Source organism: Micropterus salmoides, unplaced genomic scaffold, assembly GCF_014851395.1.
Source record: "Micropterus salmoides isolate LMB-PRFRI ecotype aquatic unplaced genomic scaffold, ASM1485139v1 Ms_hic_scaffold_9, whole genome shotgun sequence".
NCBI lineage: Eukaryota > Metazoa > Chordata > Actinopteri > Centrarchiformes > Centrarchidae > Micropterus > Micropterus salmoides.
Window position 1 is genome coordinate 32,838,773 of NW_024044681.1, and position 20,989 is coordinate 32,859,761.

A 20,989-nucleotide genomic window follows, 5' to 3' on the forward strand; every position below is an offset into this window, starting at 1 on the left:
AATTCGATTTATGTTAACTTTTAAAGACACCGAGACCATTTTACATGCCTTCATCTCATCACGCCTGGATTATTGCAACAGCCTTTTCACCTGTTTAACCCAAAAATCTACTGATCGACTCCAGACTGTCCAGAACTCAGCTGCCAGGCTTTTAACCAGAACAAAGAAATATGACCACATTACTCCTATTTTAGCTTCATTACACTGGCTCCCAGTGTGTTTTAGAATTGAATTAAAATTCTATTGATCACTTTTAAAGCTCTTCATGGCCTCTCGCCTTGTTATATTTCTGACCTTTTAGTCCCATACGCACCAGCACGTACCTTGAGATCCTCGGGCAGAGGTCTGTTGTCTGTTCCAGAGTCTCGACTGAAAACTAAAGGGGACAGAGCGTTTGCTGTCAGGGCCCCGAGGCTCTGGAACAGCCTGCCCGAGGAAATCAGGTCGGCTGAGTCAGTGAACTCTTTTAAGTCCCTTCTTAAAACATACTTTTATAGGAGAGCCTTTCCCGATCTTATTTGACTTTATTTTATCCCTTTTATTTTATTCTATTTTACCAATTTTATATTTATCTTAAACGTGTATTTTAGTCTTTTCAGTGTTTTCTTGCTTTTATCTTGTATTGTTTCTGTATTATTGTCTTTACACTTGTTAAAGCACTTTGTAACTTGTTTTTGAAAAGTGCTCTACAAATTAAGATTATAATTATTGTTATATTATTAAAGTGGGCAACCCCACAGACGTGAAACAGCAGACCTTGTAGACTGCCATCAACAACGGTCATTTTCAACTTCCTCCGGTCATCCCCATACCGACGGAGGAGGGCAGCAGTGAGCAGTGCTGAGATATTATTCAAATAATAAATCGTCGACCATGCCGGATTAATCTGATTAATCTGCGGGTCCAACTGATTCCTAAACTATTCCAGATCATGAAGAATCCCCCGTTTCCCTCGTTTAGAATCACACATTTAAAGTAACATATTTTAAATGGAATCTGGTGGCATGAGAATTGACCGCAGTCGGAGTAGCAGCAGGCATTTGGCCTACTACGTGCTACATGTATTCACATACGGTGCAACATTTGAAACCATAGCCTGCTGCAGCGGCCGTGTATTATGAGTTTTCTGCCACGGTGCCCGAGCATGGCTCAGTGTGTCACGGTGACGCGCCCAAGAGCTGCAGAATCATGAACGCGCGCCGTCCTTTCGCGTGGATGGGATCAGGAAGAGGGACGCGAATGCAAGGTAACCAGCTTTACAGGCATTTCCTCATTCAGTGTGGTACCGAGGCGGTAAACGGCTGAATCAGACGTCACCGAGCGTCAACATGTCTTGCTTTATGTAGAAGGTAGGCCTGAGGGACAGTCCTATACGCGGGCCGCTCCACGCAGGAGTTCGCCGCGAGTAGCTGAGGGTACTTTGTACCAGCGTTAGCAAGAATGGTCCTGTTTGGTGACTTTTATCAGTCCACTGTCATCTGTAATGTTGTTGTAAACACTGTCTGTCACAGGTCTCCGTCAGTTGAAATGCTTGTGGAGCTCATAACACGAACACAGAGCAAACATACTGCTGGCGTTTGACTGGAAGGGATACTTATCGGTCATGTAAGGTCCTCGTCCTTAATTTTAACTTTTATATGTCCAAAAAAGGCTACAGTTCCCTCTGTGCGACACCTGATAGTTCCAGGGTTGCTGACCGGAGACCTCTAAACCAGACACCCAAGCCAGTTAAAGGAACAACTTTGACATATGACAGGCTAGTAGATCCAGAATGTCATTTTATCCTGAACTTGCACTTGAACCCGCGATGTATGAGATGCTGGAAATAAGGTGGCCACTGGCTCATTATGGACATGAATGAACGGATGAATGAATGAATGAATGTGTGTTTTGGCTCCTCACAGGAGTAGCTCTCCAAATTTCGTTGTATGTTTTTTTTTTTTTTTTGACAATGAAGGCTATTCTGCTTCTGAAACTCCAGACACTATATTGCTATGAGAAGAACGTTTACAGTCACATTACATACAGCAGTCCATCCTTAGAAAAGGATTCTTTGATTGCAAGTCTCTATAAAGGATCAATCAGTCAAAATGTATTTATAGAGCTCTTTAAACATCCAAAGTGGACACAAAGTGCTGTACAGAAAAATAAATAAGACACTAAATACATAGCTCACGCGAAGCATAACATACAAGTAAAAACAATAACACCCATACAATAAAAGAACAAGGTCAATACAATCCAAAAAAAAAAAATACAATGTTAAATGATAATTTATCGGCTCATTTAACCAATTAAAACTTAGTGCCCATATCATCAAGTGCAAAATATCTGCAGTGCTGGAATCGTCATGACTGTCGTAATTGCTTCTGTCTTGAATCATATTTGTTGTTTTCATTTCAGGCCGGTGTAAGGCTTCCTTCCTCTGTCCTGGCTTCTACAAGCAGCAGCCTCGCAGATAGACAGATCTACCAGCCTGAAGAAGAGTGTTTCTCCTCATGGAAAATATTTCATCAGCGCTGCCCAGCAAACTCTTGTTTCATATCTCAATTGTCCCAGTGCAAACAAGTAGTTGATGTCGTTGACTTTTTACTAAGAGAAGTCCAACAACGTCCGCTGATAACAGCACAGCTCTCAGCTTGATTGGCTATAATCTAGATGCCGGAGGACCCGAATAGAAGACTACCCTGAAGAAAGAAATAATTATTGTTTTCCTTCATCATCCTTGAAGTTGTGTGTCTTTTGTTTTTGTCCAATCGTCTGCAATCATGGGGGCCACAGGTTACGGCTACTATCGTGTAGCCATCTTCTTCTGCATGTTCATCGGCTACGCGCTGTACTTCTTTAACAGGAAGACCTTCTCCTTTGTCATGCCCTCTGTGATGGAGGAGATTAAACTGGACAAAGATGACTTGGGTGAGACATGCCGTTAATAGAGACCATATTTTGTCTGATTTAAACAAGATTTACTTAATTGCTGATTCTGTCTTTATTAACAAAAGCCTTGTGCAGTAATGTCTAAATCTGGCTTGTTTAGCTCGCCAAATAAGCAAATTGAAAACTACTGGACAGAGGTGAAACACCTTCCAGTCTATTCAAGCATAATCACCCAATATTGTGTTATGCTTTTAAGCGCTGATAGTGATCTGATCTCTGATAGTGTGGCCGATATGAAGAGGGAACTTACACCTCCTCTGTCTGTCTGCATAATACTACTGAGCGTAACCTTGGCTCTAGTAGAGGGCAAGAATTTCGACAAAGATTTTATGTTAATGGCAGTAAAATGACTTGATTCTCAGTAGTTCATGAGTACAAAGCTACAGCTCATGTCTCCTGTTACAGTGTCTCTGACTGTACTTTGATTTATCAGTAACTTTCATGGTGTCTTTGCAGGCCTGATCACCAGCAGCCAGACCATGGCCTATGCCATCAGTAAGTTCATCAGCGGCGTGCTGTCGGATCAGATCAGCGCTCGCTGGCTTTTCGCCATCGGCCTCTTCGTGGTGGGTGGCATCAACGTTGCCTTCTCCTGGTCCTCTACTGTGTCCATGTTCTCACTGCTCTGGTTCATCAACGGCCTGGGACAAGGCTGTGGCTGGCCCCCATGTGGCAAGGTGCTGCGCAAGGTAATAGCATCCTGACTGCCACCTCGTGCAGCACAGATCCCTTATTCAGCGTAATTGTGATGCTGAGAGCCAAGGGAAGTCCCACTCACAGCACGCAGGCTATCCATGATGCCTGTGATTATTCTGGGCAGCTAGTGAAATGGTCTGACCCTGGAGTGGGAGCCACCTACTGCACCGATGTGTGTTCTGTGTTTTCACACAAGAGAGAGAGTGCACCAATCCTGTTGACATTTGGGCCAGATGTACCAACTCCAAAGTGAACACACTGGCAGTGGTAGGAGTTTGAAAAATTACAGGATTACCTAATAATCTGCGAGGCCTCATTCTCATATAGCTTTTGTTCATTAAGGTCTGGTGAATGGTATGCATTATAGGCAGGACTTTGAAACTATATACTCTTTGAGGAAAACACATTCCGCTGTTCTATACTCAGACAACTGGAGGCTCGTGAGTAGCTGCCTTAAAAGTAGTAGTTCAAAGGTGAGGAATAAATAGGATTTGGCATGTGTTCACTGTGCTTTAAGGGATCAGATTACAGGAGAATGTATTAATAGAAGATCCTCGGTACATCTTTCCAAAAGGAAAAACTACTTTGACCAAAGGCGTTTTCCTCCTCCGGTGAGAGGAAACATCTTTAACAGCTCCATGTCTGCACCAGTTTGCAAGAGCTGTGCAGCTCCTGTTTCACAGCTGAGTCAACATCCACACACTGTGGATCAACAGTGTGTTAATTCAGCCTGTGGGCTGCCATAAGTGTTTACCTAGTGGATTATCAAGTTTGATTTCTCCGTTGCTCTGCTGGGTGGTGCTGTGTGAGGAATGTGTGTGAGCCGCCTTCAGCTGTATGACATCATAAGGGCGTGTGCTTGTGACACCATTCCTCAGGAAGCAGTAAAGAAAGAGAAGAATCTGAACTGTGTTGTGCTGTAAATGTCTCTTATTACGTCAAACTGTCATAATATTAATTGCTGTTGGTATGTAATGTTTCTGCTGATTCGTTGTCATTGCCTCAACCTCCTCTTAAAGATAATTAAATGAAATGAATCAGCATGTTTTTGACCATAAATGTGACTTGCTTCAGGAATCCACTTTCCTCATGGGAAGAAAGCAGCAATATGTACAGTATATGATAGTTGTAAACATCCACATGAAGGTCATTCTGCACTCTTTGACTCTGCCTGCATTGTAGGATTTTGGAAATGTTGACCACTCTCTGCTTTATTTCCTCCTGTGTCTCTTTTCCATCAGTGGTTTGAGCCCTCTCAGTTTGGAACATGGTGGTCCGTGCTGTCCTGCAGTATGAACCTGGCCGGGAGTCTGGGTCCAATCGTGGTCACAGTGCTCCTGCAATACTACGACTGGAGGACTATCCTGACCATGTCGGGCATTTTCTGTGCTTCCTTCTCATTTGTTTGTCTGGTGTTTGTAAAGAATGAGCCAAAGGATGTGGGCCTGCCCAGCATCAATGCAGCAGCCAAGACGGGAGCTAAGGGAGGTAGGTAAAGAGGCTTCCTGTGTAGCTGGAGATGGTTACCTTGAAGCATGTCAGTCACATGGTGCCATGTTAGCTCCTTTTACACTACATCACATTCACCATGCACACACATTCATACACTGGCAGTACTGGCTCTACCTCCTGAGCCACAGCCCCTCTGATCCTAACAGTGTGTCTCTTTGCAAGTAGTCAACTTGTATCACCATCTTCTCAAAACTGCCACAGTACCCAGGTGCAGGTTTATCAGAGTTTACTGGGACACACCTGATTAATGAGGACATTCTATTGCTCACGCAAGTACAAATGTATGGCTGAACAGTACGGTAGGTTTGACCATACTGTGTTACAGTTACAGACAATGACAGACACAAACACATTGAGTAGCCTAATGTAAAAGATACATAACATTCAAAACTATTGATAAAGGGAAATGTTATTTAATTAGAGCTGAAATAATTAGTTGATTAATCAGTAAGTTGATTAAGAAAGAAAATAAAGGAACTTTTTTATTCTATTAATCATTTGAGTCCACATTCTCTGGTTTCTCAGCTTCCTAAATGTGAGTATTTGCTACTTTCCCTGCGCTTATATGATAATGAAACTGGGTTTTGGATTGGTGGTCAGACAAAGTAAGCAATTCAAATGTTACTTTCAGCTGTGGGAAATGATGATGGCCATTTATTTTCTATTTTTTGATATTTTATTTGACAAGTTGATTCATAGACAAAAACTGCAGATGAATTATGTTTTTTTATTTTTTTTATTTGCAGCCCTAATGTGTTGGTACATGAATAATAATATTGTGGCGGAATCTAGCATGTCAGGAACTTTGACTTCTTTGTCCAAGAACTGGACTGGTGATGTGCTACAGACCGTGGTGACTTTTGGGACACACTTGCTCTGAATACCACTCCAAAGCTGTGTGGGAGACGTGTCCGTACGTGTACCATATGTTGGAATTTTTCCAACATGGGACACACTTGCAAATGCAAGACCACAAGCGTGGGTGTTGGGACTGAGCCATTATCACCTTAAACTAGTGTGGAATACATATTGTTTCTGTTCAGAACCTTTTAGTTTGTTGGTTAAATCACAAAGCTGCTGTGATGGTAATGTAACTTTACAACCTGTGTCATCGCTGGGCCCGTTTTAGATTTTCCATTTATTTAGGTATGAGTGAGAAAATGGCTTAAACTAACATTACAGACTTGTTACAATCTGTGATTGTTGTTAGAGTCTGCGTGTTACTGTGTGTGTATCGTTAGTTATTTTCCTTGCCCCACACTGATGCATAAATACATTTGCCAGTAATTATCTTACTGCATAGAGGACACATATATATATACACACTATAAACAAAACAGACAGATTGAGACAATAGTGCTATGAGCAGAGTGCAAAGGATGCAGGAGTAAATTATTATTACTATAGTTATTAATATGTACATGTCTCAGGTGGATGTGATATACAGGTGCACATACACATACAAGCATAGATGAACACTGTGTGATGGAGCACAGTACAAAGGATGCTGCAATAAATAAGTATTATGTGCAAGTGTTATGTACTTGAGGTAGGTGGATTTGATATACAGTATTTACAAAATGACAATATGAACAGCTCTGAAATAGAGAATGGTGAATAAATAATAAGTGATAGTCAGTAAACAGGTGGCTGATTAGAGACAGAGTTACTGGGTTATTGCACAGGAATTGTTCCTGACACCGTGAGTCAGAGTCAGCTGTTCATCCGAGTGATGGCTTGTGGGAAGAAAGTGTTTCTGTGTCTGTTGGTTTTGGCGTACAGTGCTCTGTAGCACCTACCAGAGGGGAGGAGCTGGAACAGATTGTATCCGGGGTGAGATGGATCTGCAGTGATGTTTCCTGACTCTGGAAATGTAAAAAGTCCTGAATGGAGGGCAGGTTGACACCGATGATCTTTTCTGCAGTCCTGACTGTCCGTTGTAGTCTGTCCCTGTCCTTTTTGATGGCAGATTATTATCAATTATTATTGTTATTAATATATCATACAGCAGTGACGTGGAAATTAGAGCCAATTGTGCCACTGTTATTATTCTGATAAGCTTTATATCTTGTCTCTTTTTCAGGATGATTGAATAAAATCTAAAATTATTAATGAGACAAGTTTTTGATATTTATATTTAATAAATTAATTGTAACAATTATTTGGAATATATTGACTAATCGAAAAAATTATGGTTAGATATAGAATGAGTTCGAGATACTAGTGCACTTCCTGTTTACCGTGTTGTATACATGTGTGTGTGTGTGTATATATATATATATAAAGCGTGTGAACGTATCTCCCTGTCTGTACTTGTACTCACCAGGCAACAGTGAGAGCACCCTGAGGGAGTTCCTCCTCTCTCCTTTCCTGTGGGTGCTGTCTCTGGGCTACTTGGTGGTGTTTGGGGTGAAGACGGCTGCCACTGACTGGGGACAGCTCTTCCTCATGCAGGAGAAAGGCCAGACTGCTCTCATGGGTATGCGCTTTGATTGTCTATTGCGTCTCACTGATCTTCACTCAGTGTGAATGGTTAGGGTTGCTGACATCAGCTGCGTTGCTCACAGGCAGTACCTACATGAGCGCCTTGGAGGTGGGAGGTTTTGCGGGCAGCCTTGCATCAGGCTTTCTTACTGACAGGGCTGTGGCTCGGGTGAGTAACGAACAGGGATCCATTATAAATCACCAGGATTACTACTGAGTAGTGTTCAACCTCCTCTTTGACGTCCACCAGCAAGGCTTGGGCACCCACGGCAACCCTCGGCACGGCCTTCTCATTCTCATGATGGGTGGTATGTATGTCTCCATGTACCTCTTCAGAGTCACCATCACACCTGAAATCCCAGAGGTAATTGAATTTCTGTCATACCTGTGTAAAATGCTTGAAGTATACATGTTGCCAGTATTGCAAATGTCACAAGAGCTTATTGTCTTTGCTCAGGAGGCTCCTCTTTGGGTCCAAGTCCTTCATCCTGTCTCTGTCCTCATTGGTGTGTCAGAAAAAGAGGTATGGTCCAAAATGTGACAGGGTTCATTGGGATAAAGATACGCTGAACTGAGTCTTTCAAAAACACTGTATTTTCTTATTGTCATACACAGATCTGGATCCTCGTCCTCGGCGTTGTGTTTGGATTTTCTTCTTACGGACCAATTGCCTTGTTTGGGGTGATAGCCAGTGAAAGTGCTCCTTCAAATTTTTGTGGAACCTCTCATGCTGTCGTAGCTCTGATGGCTAACGGTAAGCTGCAAACACATCCGCGTCACTTACTGTAGCATTCCAGGAGTGACACGTTCATATGACTAAACAAGCTTTCTTTTGTTACAGTGGGGGCTTTTATGGCGGGGCTTCCCTTCAGCACTGTTGCCAAACAACACAGCTGGGACATGGCTTTCTGGATAGCCGAGGTGATAATGGCCCTCGCCACCGTTGGGTTCTTCCTTGTACGCAACATGCGCACCAAAATGGGGCGGATCGCAGAGAAAATGGACTAATGTATTTTCCTCAAAGCCAACTGTCTATGTTCTGTTATGTGACTAGACATACGGTTTTCTTGCAGTATTGACGGCTCTGGATACAGAAAACTGCACATTAATACAACTCTGATTTGACCAAACAAAACCAGTCAAACGCAGACACATCTTGGACATTTTTTTCCTGGTGAATTGGGTTGAAGTCATTGTTCAGGGTGGGTGTGAGTCATTAAACCACTTTAGATAAATAATCAGGTACTTTTGTCACACATACTTAGATTTGTCCTCATATTCACCAGCACAAAGGTAGAGTAGATGATAATTGTTCATCACAAGCAAATAGTTGAATGCTTCCACTTCCATAGAGGCAGTTTTCATGTAGAGACATTTAACAACAACCTGTGCTAAAAAGGACATGGATATGAAAATATGTCAAGGTTTAAGTGGATTTTGTAGAAAGAAAGTGGATGTATGCTGCTCATTTCATACCTTGCCTTCATTGGAGGTTGCTATATTTAAGAATGTGTACTGATGGGCCTGTATTTTCTGGACTATTATTTGTCTAGGTATTTGCACAAATGTGGTAGCATGCATCATGGTCATCTTACCAATACCTCGAGTATTTGTGAAAATGGAATTTAAGCATTGGAGATCATGTTATTTTTGTACATAGTTCTACAGCACTTGATACAGAAGACGTCTTAAGCCATGTCAGCTTTTGTGATCTGACATGTTTTTAAGGATTGTTTAACATCAAGCCTTTGCTACAGGTGTTTTACCTTTGCTAGTTATGTACCTATGTTTCAAAACTGGATTATATACTGTAAACTTTCTCCTCTATAAAATCTGTGAGAACTCCAGCAATAATGGTTCTACACAGGGTGCCATGTTGGCATATCTCTATCTAACTGGAATTGTAAAATGGCCTTGGAAGGGGTAAAGACATCTAATAAATGTCAAGTTTACTTTTTTCTTATATTTATCAGTGAACTGGCAGTAATTCAGTTTAGCCTTAAGCATACTTTGAGAGTTTGTCTCTTGCTTCAGCCAATTGTGAAAATGCACTAAAGATCCATTCACCTTGTGAAAGCTGGAAGGAGAATCTCCTCATAGTGTGGACAAGAAGAACAATTACATTAACCAAAAACTGTTCCGGTGTACATGAGTACTCTTTTAAGACAGGCTTTAAAAAATGTGAACCTATTCTTTACCTATTGCAACTGTCGGGCTCATTGGCTGGAAATGGTGTATTGTCATTGTCAAAAACAATTTTCTTTCTCTTTATTTTGTTTTCTAAAATTATGAGCATTTCATAGGTAGGAGAGGGGAAATAATTCATAAATTCATAAGCTATATTCACGTTATCGGAAGATGTGCGTTTCACTGGTGGGTTTTATTTTCCCATAAGGGCTATAGGTAAACAAATTCACGGTCACACATTCATTACATCCGCGTAGTTACAGGCCGTTGGCATTTTAACAATGCAAGCGAGTTAGTTATTGGTTACACGGCCAAACATGCGCACCAATTAAAGATGTGGCATTGGTGTACTGTGTTAACACAGGAAACCAGGATGTGGCAGCTTCGTTATGAAAGGTAAAGTGAATCTACCTTCTTTACTTATCGTTCTCTGCAGACCAATCCAATGAGAACCGGAAGAGAACGCGCTGCCGCCCTTGCGTCAAACATGCGTAAAGGGCCGTAACGCATCCACAGTAAAGGCACACCGTTACCGGTGTGTTTACTAACACGGATGCTGAATGTAATTTTCTTAAAACTGTTGTAAATGCATCATGATGTGAAAGAAAGTAACAAGCGATGCAGGAAAAGCAACAGCTGGTAAAGCCACGGTCCAGTGAGAAGCTGTCCATGGTGCTGAAACTATTCCATCTGTTTTTGTTTGGGACAGAGCTTGTGAAACCATTCTTTTAGACTGGCTTTAAAGGCGACAGGAAATAATTGAAGTATACAGGAGTTTGCGTTTCTTCAAAATCATACTTTGACTATTATGCTTTTAATTGTTTTACATCTCTAATAAGTGCCACCCCCTTCAGTCGACTGAATCTTAATCGTCTTTGAACTTGCCCTCTTCACCTGCGAGACACGTTTTCTTCTATAGCTGGATCAAAATACAACATTTTAAATAAAGCTATGGCTTATATTTGCCGGTGAATTACTGGCATCCTCTAGTATGTTGTATTTTAGGCCCCTTTACTAGAATGGCTTTCATTTTTCTCTACTTGCAAACTGAAAATATGTGATCATTCAGTAACTTACCACTTGTATATATAATACCACATCGCTATCCATGCTGAATCATACAGTGTATCTTAACATGCTTTCTGCAGCGTCTAGTTTCTTTTTACAAAGTCTTATTAGTAGGTTATGTTTGAGGTTTCTATTTGTTCATAGGGAGTTTTTCTTTGCCAGTGGCACCTACTGCTTACTCATGGTGGGAATTGTTGGGTCTCTGTAAGTACTATTATAGACTATGGTCTAGACTGGCTCTATAAAAAAAGTAACAAGTGCTCTGAGATAAGTTATTATTAGGCAGTATATAAGTGAAATTGAATAGAACGACAGAAACCTTTCAAGTTTTTTTCTTTTAGTTACCAGTTAATGTTTCCTGTCTTACGTCAGCAACCTTCATTATTAAACAACTTCTCAGAATGAAACAGCATAACAACTACCAACTGAGTTTTATTGGTTTGTTGATAACAATCATTACACAGGTACATCTATAAACAAATAAAAGGAAACTGCACACTTGTACTTGATACAGATACCTAAAACTCACATGAATATTGCTACTGCTGGTATGCATTTGACATCTGAAATAAATGTACAGTTTGTCTGTTGGCCTTTAAGAAGCCAATCTCAACAGTATTTTTTTTTATGGTTACACACCTCATTAGCTTGGCTAAGAAAACAAATTCCATTTTACCATCCTTACAATGTACCATTACACACTGCATATAGAAAGATTCAAAACCTTTTTCACAGCAGCTATACAAATTTATTGCGATGCTATCACAGTACAGAGACACAACCAACACACGCGATGCACAGTTCTGATAGGGAGAGCTCCAGTAGTAGGGATTTTAGCTTTATTGATCAGATTTGTTAAGAAAACTGCATGAGTACAAGAGTTAACATATAGGAATAAAGCTTACAAACATTCTAAAACACTGTTCATTATAAACAATAAAACAATGAGTTGCCCTGTGACTTTGTCCATCCCCACCCCAGCACAGATTACATACAGTCCCTTATAAAGCATATGGAATGTAATCCACGCAGGCAAGCTCCTCTGGTTGTTGCCCCAGCTCCTGTGAACACTGTGCTTGCGTGTTGACACGGTAACCTGTCCTTCACCCTCCCCTTCTTCACATTTAAAACTGAAATAAAATCCACCGACAGTAACAACAAGGACCGCAATTTTTATGCCGATGCAAAATTGTGGGATGTGATGAAATTCCCGTCTCCAAATTGACTTTTTTTCTTTCAATAAAAAAAAGTGTTCTCTACAATCAAACTACTAAAAAACCTGTATTTAGAAAATAGTTGATAAAAATATTCCCCTGAATTGTACAAGAAAAGAGGTACAGGGAGCACTGGTAAAAGACGTCGTGTGAGAGATGTTATTCTGCTGCCTCATCTTTTTGATCAGCTGCATCTGTAGCCGGTGCCTGGAAGACAAAATAGAGTCTCATTTTTTCACCGCAAAAGAGATGAGCTTTTTTTGGCCTGTTTATATATGACCCTTACCTCCTCCTCAGCTTTGGCTTCGCCATTCTCCGCAGGGGCCTCTGGTGCTTTCTCCTCAGGCTTGGCCTTCTCCACCTCCTTGGCTTTCTTAGGCTTAGCAGCTCCCTTCTGCAAACAGAAATATCAACCATATCAGTCACTCCATCGGCAGCTGAAAGTCTGCTAAACTAATCAAATCAGACGTGATCAAAACAAGGTCCCACCTTTGGCTTAGGTTTGGCCTCTGCCTTTGCAGGTGCAGGTCTCTGTGGGAACAAAAAACATCCATGTCAGCACTGAGCATGTAGTAAACAGCATGCATATTCTCTGCAACAGTCTGAGCTTGTCGGTACTTACGTCTTTCAACCTGAGAGATCTCCTCTTGGGCTGCAGAGAGAGTAAACAGATAGAGTGACTACATTTAACATATCAGCCAATTGCTCTCAATGATGGGGTGTTACTGACCCCTGGTGGGAGGGCAGACTAACTGTTACATTATTGTTTTTAAAATGAATAAAACTCAAAACAAAAATAATATCTGATTATTCCTTACCGCTGAGTCACCTCCTGCAGCTGCCTGTGGGGAGGAAAAAAAACGGTTAAGGAAATCTTTACTGTGCCTATGGTTGGTTTAATTGGTGGTGGGTAGTGGGACATGGGCTTTAAGTATTAGTTATATAACTCAGAAGTGGGCGTGTCCAGACAGAATTTCAGCCTATGGCTGCACGTCCAGCTCCATATATGATTTAGTTGAGGCTAAGCACTGCCATTGGCTGAGATTTTATCTAAAATCCTGCACAATGGACCTCATAACCTGGAAAAAAATCTGTGCATTGAAAAAGCCAAGACACTCTCATTAGTCTGCATGTTTACAGTCACTGCATCAATTAGAAATATTACATGTTTCTTAGTAACATATCGAAATTAAATCCTTATGGAACTACATTTGATGGCGCAAGAATAATAGAACAAGAAGAAAGTGTCCATTGATATGCTTGAAAACAACACGTAGTTTAACCGCGAAATATAACGACCTCATGTAGTTTAAACAGCGTCATATCGCCGTGCTCTCCCAGCCCCTGATAGTGATTTGCCTACAGTAAATCTCCGGCGGAGGAGGGGGCGGACTCCGCCTCCTCACGACACATCCATTCATTGGTAATAAATGGGACTGCCAGTGTACGGAGAAAACCGAGCAGTGCATAGTGAGTGTTCCCGCCATGAATTTGAAAAGAGTCACTCCGAGATGCTCAGCGACTCTGTCGATCTGGTAGCAGAATCTACTAGAACCCCCAGCAACAAGAGCAGCGCTTTGCTGACGGAGGCTCGCCATTGCATAACCTACGGCTGGCCTGAGCCGACAATACACTGAAAGACACCCAGCTAACATGACGGACGCCTTCCAAGATATGCATTTTCACCTGCGAAAATAAGGGCGGCCATGCATAAACAAAAACCCACACATGCATGCTAGTTTAATGAAAGCGGGTCGATATCATATTATCATAAAATACACACATTCAAAGTGTTTTTCTTTCGCACGAAAGCAATAAACGAGACTTTCTGCCTATCCAAACCAAAACAGCCGTCACATTACAGCCCATTGCCATAGAAGAGCATGTTAACTAGATTATACGTTTTCGATGTCGGTCCCAGTTCCTCTCAGAGAAACTTTGGTATCCAGCGTGACGACCCCCATAGCAAACAATCAATATGCCGCCAACTTTCTCTGCAGAAAAACAATCGATCGACAGAGAAAAGAAGCCCGGTTTGTCCTACACTGCAAGTAAATGCATTTATACACAATTTCAACTGTGCATGTCACCATCCTGCGGAGAAAACCCGGCATACGGAAAACCATTTGGCACAAAGATAACCACTGCACGAGCGACAAGACCAAGAATCAGCGACTTCAGAAAATCAAAACAGACGCTAACGTTACACACCATCTAAACTCTTAGCTGCAAGGCACAACACTGTTGACATTCACTCGGAACAGAAAACGGACATTCAACAATTAAACAACTCTGACCGCAAGCTGTAACAAGCCCATTTTACAAATTGCAGTTGGGGGCTATAAATGCTGTATTACTGAATGCATGAAAGATGTCGGTCTACTCACTTTGCTCCTTTTAGGCATGGCTGGTTTGTGTGGGGTGTTTTTTTTTTTTTATATAAAAAAAATAAGAAAACAGAGCTAAATGTAACTCAATACAGGAGAAAATACAGTGGTATATTGAGGATAAAGCTGTGCCAGTACAGTGTAACACAGCGCAGCGAGACGTTAATGTTCCATTGGAAGAAAAACTAGCTCAAACCGGATTGGATTCCCCCCCTCCCTCTCTGCTCGAACCGTTATAGTTCCTGTATGATTGACGGGTCTTTACCCCGCCCCCGCTGCCCGTTGATTGGACGACACAATGGCGAGCAACACCATTTCAAATCTGGGCTTTTACCTGTGTGGGTGCGTCACACGTCAGTCAACAAATATGGCGAGCTATTTGTCTGTCTGCACAGCCATCTGCTATAACAAGGCGAAATTGTCATTAAATTTGCCTTTCACCCCGGTCAGAAATGCGTTTGCTTACCACCAAATGTCCATGTCGACATGCCCGAGTATTGCCTCTGATATAAGTTAAAAGCAAACCCGTTCTGCGCCTTTAACACGAGCGATAAAAGTAAAAGGTGGGATGTGTATTGGCAGGAGATTGAGAGAGGGGTGTGTGCTCCCCAAGCCTGGTCTTTTGTATTTTAGCTTGGGAAAATGGCGACAGGATACGTGTGGGTACAGCTACTAACATGTGTGTGCTGTTGTGCAATCTTCTCGGAGTGTTATCCCCGTCCACTTGCTCCATTGTGAGTGTTCAGTACTAACATGTCTCTACTGTTAAACGCGGTGGCCCTCCAGCTTTTTGTTGAAGCCATTTCAGCACGGAGACATTGATTCAATCCTCCCGAGTGAACGATGCAGACACTACCCTGACCGTGTTACTTTTTATTTCTCCACTGGCCCGGGAAAACTACAACACCGAGCATTGTGCGAGTAATTTAACAGCACTGCCTGGAGAGACAGTCAATTAACACGTTTTTCATTTTATTCCTGACAATTTATCTTGCGTAGGCCCACTGATCAAAAAGAAGATATGCCACAGTTAGAGACTAATATTATTTTGCCCCCTTCTATGTGGGGTGTAGCTCACAAATGTTTGCTGGAGGTGAGGACAAAGACTCATTTAGTTTGCTTTTTATTTCATCCTCTTATGAAACTTGAACAATGTGCCTTCCCAGAGTTATATTTCAACATTATTGAGTTCATTTTAAGATGAGAAAAGTACACAGAAACGATACATATAGAGAAAATACTGGGACATGATTATGATGATGCTGATTTGTAGTTTACAGTACTAGGCATAAAAAAATAATAAAATGTAACACATTTAAAAATATCAATGAATAAATTATCAAATAAAAATACCTTTCGTGTACTCCTAACTGAGTGGATATTTAAATGATCCCTCCCTCTGGACAGCCCAACATCCTGTTTAATCAGGAACTACATCCCATTAAGGAGGCAACATGCTCTCAACATTGAGCTTCAGAAAGTAAATGATACAACATTTACATTATCTACTTCCACTGCAAATCAGGTGAGGAAAAAAGTAAGATGTGCTCAAGCAGACTCAATTTAAACAGCCCCAATGCCAGAAACACACATCTTAATTCAAACTGGCTAGGTATCCTGCCAAGTCGACTACATGAAGAGATTTTTTTTAGAACTATTTTTTTATAAGGAAATATTTAGTTTATAAGTAAGGTAGTTATTGTGTAGTAAGACATTTTTTATTCTCTGTTCACATTCTTATTCAGCCCAATACAGAGCCACATACAGTCTAGTCAACAATGTCATGTTGACCAGTGTTTTTTTCATTCAGTGGTATTTTACTTTTATGCTTAGGCCTGCTTCTTGTTTAAAGGTATCCGTGAGTGGTACCTGTACTGGGACGTACAAGCTCTTCTATCTGGTGTGAACAGCATTAAACAAACAGACCGGATTCACGGTGAACTGGCATTTCCTGCAGGGCCGCATTCGACTGCAGTCTGAGAACACACCAAATTTGTTTTTCTTTGGAGTGCCCTTCCAACCCATGTCACACCGGTCTGTGACATTTCGCTGCTAACAAATGGTCAGATATACATACAGGTTCAATTTCAGATGTTCAAATTCTGCAGGCATTGAGTCTTTGTTGCTAGCCACCAAGAAACCATCCAATACAAAGTTTCACAAGATACAGAGAAAAAATAGGAACATTTTCAGCTTGGATATTGGAAGTTCTGGTGATTTGTCTTTACACAAGCCTATATCATGTTGCTACAGCACTTTCGATAATGTCTCCATGATTCATTTACTGTCAGAGACACACACCCATTCTCTGAGATAAACTTTCCATTTAATGAGATATGAAAATGATAATGCTACAAGAATTTTAATTGCGCACAGTTTTGGGGATTCTTGTATGGTACCCATAGGCAAATTACATTGGAAGGTTCAGAGAAGTCATACATTAACACTGTAATGTTTACACACATTAATGGGAGTTAAGGATCTTTTTTAAAAGGTAACGTGTGGCAACAACAACATACACGTTTAAGCTCATACGGCAGTATAGCATATAATAAGTAAACCAACATTCTCATTACGGTGAGGAGAAAAACAAAAGACAAAGATGAAACAGTGACACAGACTTCGAGGTACAATAGACAAGGTGCAATGTAAAAATACATTCATCTAAAAGTGCATAGCAAAATTTGCAGAAGAATCAAGCAGCCCATTCCCCATTTGATACCCAGTAGAGTCACCCAGTTTGTCTATATAAAGGTTTCTGCATACTCCCTGTGAGCGGAGAGGTATAAACAATCAAACTCACATACTGATGCTTTCCAGTATTATTAGGGTAATGACATTAGGAGTTTACTTCACCCCACAGGCCTACTTGACAAAAAAGAGAGTGTGGGTAACACAGAAATTAGGTACTTGTATCTCTTGATGCCCCTCAAAACAACCAGCTTTATTTAACTGTTTGAAAAAGATCCAGCTTCTGTAGTCAAAGCTTAAGCCTTGGTAAAGGCAAACCAGTCCCACTGGTTGTGTCTAGATTTTGTATTGAGTACTTCAGTTACACTTAAGTGTGGACATACACAGGATTTCTATGTCATCTCGTTTAAAGCTTCAGGGGAAATACAGAGCTGTGGTCGTTCACATTTGTATGTAATCTTGGATGAAATGTAACCCATTGACTGCAAAATGACATGACCTTTCCTTTCATGGCACAGATGTGGTTAGTAATTAGATATGTGGTGTGTGATACGGAAATAACCAGCAGGCCCATGCATACTGTGCGCTGTATAATATTTTAGGGTTTATGACTGTTATAAACAGTATTTCCCAGTTGATGTATTGAAAAGACATGTCTTCATTATTCCTTGTACAAGTACAACAACAATTGTAACTTTTTCTGCACAGGTCCAAGTCACTAGACACCATAACATCCATATTAAAATACATGTATTAAAATACAGAAATCATTATAGTCATATATAAATCATGCCATGGATGCCATGAAATATCTCTTTTTATTTGTGTTCTCAGTGCCTTATCCATTCAGCTCATGAGCAGAGAATGAACATCTAATACTGTTTATGCCGCGGTGGAATAACTGAGAACAGCACTTAGGCACTTGTTTATACTTGTTTATACTTCCATTCCACTGCATTTTATCATACGTTTTACTACAGTATATGCTAAAATTGTATGTAAAATATAATGCCTTGTGAAAGAATAGGCCTATGTTATATGCAGGACTTTTACTTGTAATGGATTATTTTACATTATGGTGTTTCTACTACTTCTTCCAGAATTGATTACTTTGTACTGTACTATTCTCCAACATGTGTTGCTCTTAAAGAAGTTCTATGGTAAAATAAGGATACAATAGTAGAAGAAAATGTTCCCACCACATTTTGAAATGGCTGATTTTGTCCCCATCCCTTTTTGAAAGGATTTCTTAAAAAAATACTTCAAAACAGCTTGACCCAAGAAATGTTAACTAACAAATGAAAATGCTTTGAGAAAGGTTGATTTGCACAATAAGAAAACATGCAATGCAGTATAGTTTTTCCTCTTTAAAAAAAGACATTTCCACCATAAATTAGAGCAGAAAATGTCTCTAGAATGCAGGAAATTACAGATTTAATGCTCAAAATCTTCTGTACTCCCAGACCACTCATACATATATTTCAGCATCAAATGTTTAATCTAAATAGTGCTAAAAATCACGTCTCATGACCCAAATGTATCATCACGCCCCTAATCTGAGCCCTTATGTCCCCACCACTTTTAAACACAAAGTGACGCTCTTGCAATGAACTGAGTTAGCCCAGCACGTAGGTAAAAATAGTGGGGCAGCTTATACCTGGTTTATAAGTAGTTCTGCAACCTATTGATCAACTTTGTGTTCAGAACAACATGGAGTCTGCTTTACAGCGTAATCTGTTTTCTATTTGACAGGCAAAATTCAAAATGAATAAATGTGTGATCTACTGAGTAAACTAACTAAAACATCAAAAGCATGTCCAAATAATTAGATTATGGACGTTCTTCCACCACTGAACTGAAAAGCAACTTGCAAAGCTGTTGTTTGACTCTACATTTCTCTGTTCTGTCTTGTGCAAATGGCTTTGAAAATCAGCCCGTTGTAAATGAATGTCTTGCAGCTCTCCGCAGGAGTCTCTGTAAAGATGCAGTATATACATGATGGAGGGAGGGAAAAAGGAAGAGTGGAGGAGGGGGAACTGCATTAGTTAGGTCTCAGATAACAATGCTGTTGTTGTGTAGAGTGTGGAGGAGCCCTTCCATCACAGCTGCTGCCTGTTGCTGTCCTTTCCCTCCTTTTCACTCTCTTGTTCCCTCTTGAGTCGTAAGAACACTGGCAGGAGAGAACAAGACTGCTACTCCAACAACTGCTCATTCTTTGAAAAAATATTGTTTTAACTCACAGAAAGAGGTAATAATGCAAAGTAGCCTCATGGTTTGGCACAAACAATTAATATATTTGACTTGATGAAAGAATAAATGGAGCACTGACTTGTCTCAGAGGTAACTGGAACAGAGACATTGGCATAATCCTCAGGGGAGGGAGACAGGATGAAGGTAAAGGTGACCTCATCCAAAGCCTCTTTGACGGAGGGCAAATGGTTCATTTATCTTCTTCACTCTCTTACACACACGCACACCTGGCAGAAACAGGTGAGAGTGGACAGCTGTGTTGTGTAAAGAAACTCACTTTCTTTACTGCCACCCTGTAAAGCAGCCACAGTGGTGTAGAATGTGCGGCAGGCAGGTAGAGAGGTGACGGAGATGGCTGTAAATGGAGGAGCTGGATGTAAGGAAAATCTGGGTCTCTCCCTCGCTCTCTCACTGTCTTACTAAGTGGATTTCTCCCATGCAGTGAACGCAGCCTTCACATATGGAGCGACGGGTAAAGCCAGATTACACCAGTTTGCGCGAGAAGGGCTTCAGAACCACCAGAGTTCACAGCATGAACCCACACAAACATTAAGGGGCGATGTTATAGCAACTCTATATTGCAACTGTAGTAGCCTCTTGTGCAATCAGTTCAACATTACTATCCAATATTGTGTTGTGTTGTGTTGTGCTATTATTCAGACATTTAACGGGTTAAAAAAAGATTGTTTCAACTTATCTGAAATCAAGTTAAAACCAACAAAAATGAACTAAACTCGCAGAATTGGCCTCTTTTAAGGAGGAAATGTGACTGTGTGACAGAGACTGGTTTAAAGATAATACTTTTAGGCCTTTACAGATGCAACATTTAGTTCTACTGAACTGTAATACCAGCTACTTTCCAGCAGCTTTAAAAAATGGCTTGTGACATATACTTAATATTTAATCTATGAATATATACATATATCTATAAACTGATATACAATCAATTCACAACGTGCAGTTTCTAAAAATAAGATATTGTGTTGTATTTGTCCACTTAGCAGTCAAAGGAATGCGAATGTGCAGCCTAAGGAGGGGAGTGCCCATGACCTGCCTTTAACACAGTCATTTACATGTGAGAGAGGGCGGAGGCTTGCCCCAGTGGCAACACGGCCTAATAAGCTCAGTAACAATAAACCTTAGTCGGCTTTAACCATTGATTAGCCAACAGCTGACACAACAAAAACAAATCCCACAATGGCAATTAATGCATGCTCTGAAGGCGTCCCCTTTTTGTTAGGAAAGTATTACTTTGTGAGGTCATATGTTATTCTCTCAGATAAAGGGGCAATTGAATGGAACTAATCTATGGTTGCAAACAATGGAGTGAAACAAAAGGACCGTTAGATGCCCGAGAAGTCAACCAGACGACGCAAGGCCGAGCATGTATGACGAGTTATGACTGATGATCTCTGACACAGCAGCTCTGGTGGCAGAAGAGGCCTCTGAATTACTTCCATCACAGGGCGTTTACAGGGGATCAGAGGGCCTGCTGTTACTGACCCTCCCCCACTATCTACTTCCTGTTTTTCATGGTTGTCTGCTCGCTTCTGCCTATACAAT

The 20,989-nt window shown here is 40.9% G+C and overlaps 2 protein-coding genes across 3 annotated transcripts; one reads left to right on the forward strand and one right to left on the reverse strand.

Moving 5' to 3' along the window:
- The first annotated feature begins 1,098 nt into the window (after positions 1 to 1,098).
- LOC119895323 (glucose-6-phosphate exchanger SLC37A4-like) lies at positions 1,099 to 9,592 on the forward strand. Of its 2 annotated transcripts, none has more exons than XM_038708354.1 (10): positions 1,099 to 1,246; positions 2,404 to 2,916; positions 3,394 to 3,626; positions 4,875 to 5,121; positions 7,472 to 7,624; positions 7,713 to 7,798; positions 7,880 to 7,993; positions 8,087 to 8,152; positions 8,245 to 8,383; positions 8,471 to 9,592. In XM_038708354.1, the coding sequence occupies exons 2-10, from the start codon at positions 2,769 to 2,771 to the stop codon at positions 8,635 to 8,637; spliced, it is 1,353 nt and encodes a 450-aa protein (XP_038564282.1). In that variant the 5' UTR covers positions 1,099 to 1,246; positions 2,404 to 2,768; the 3' UTR covers positions 8,638 to 9,592. The 2 variants fall into 2 exon arrangements, with proteins under 2 accessions (XP_038564282.1, XP_038564281.1); XM_038708353.1 differs by lacking the exon at positions 1,099 to 1,246 and adding an exon at positions 1,254 to 1,349 and having other exon boundaries at positions 8,471 to 8,637.
- Positions 9,593 to 11,296: 1,704 nt separating this feature from the next.
- On the reverse strand, positions 11,297 to 14,681 carry si:ch73-1a9.3 (non-histone chromosomal protein HMG-like). Its single transcript, XM_038708355.1, has 6 exons — positions 14,486 to 14,681; positions 12,917 to 12,940; positions 12,721 to 12,750; positions 12,588 to 12,629; positions 12,385 to 12,492; positions 11,297 to 12,305 (listed from the first exon to the last, which is right to left on the reverse strand). Exons 1-6 carry the CDS (start codon positions 14,501 to 14,503, stop codon positions 12,258 to 12,260), a joined length of 270 nt encoding a protein of 89 aa, XP_038564283.1. The 5' UTR covers positions 14,504 to 14,681; the 3' UTR covers positions 11,297 to 12,257.
- Between the last annotated feature and the right edge of the window lie 6,308 nt (positions 14,682 to 20,989).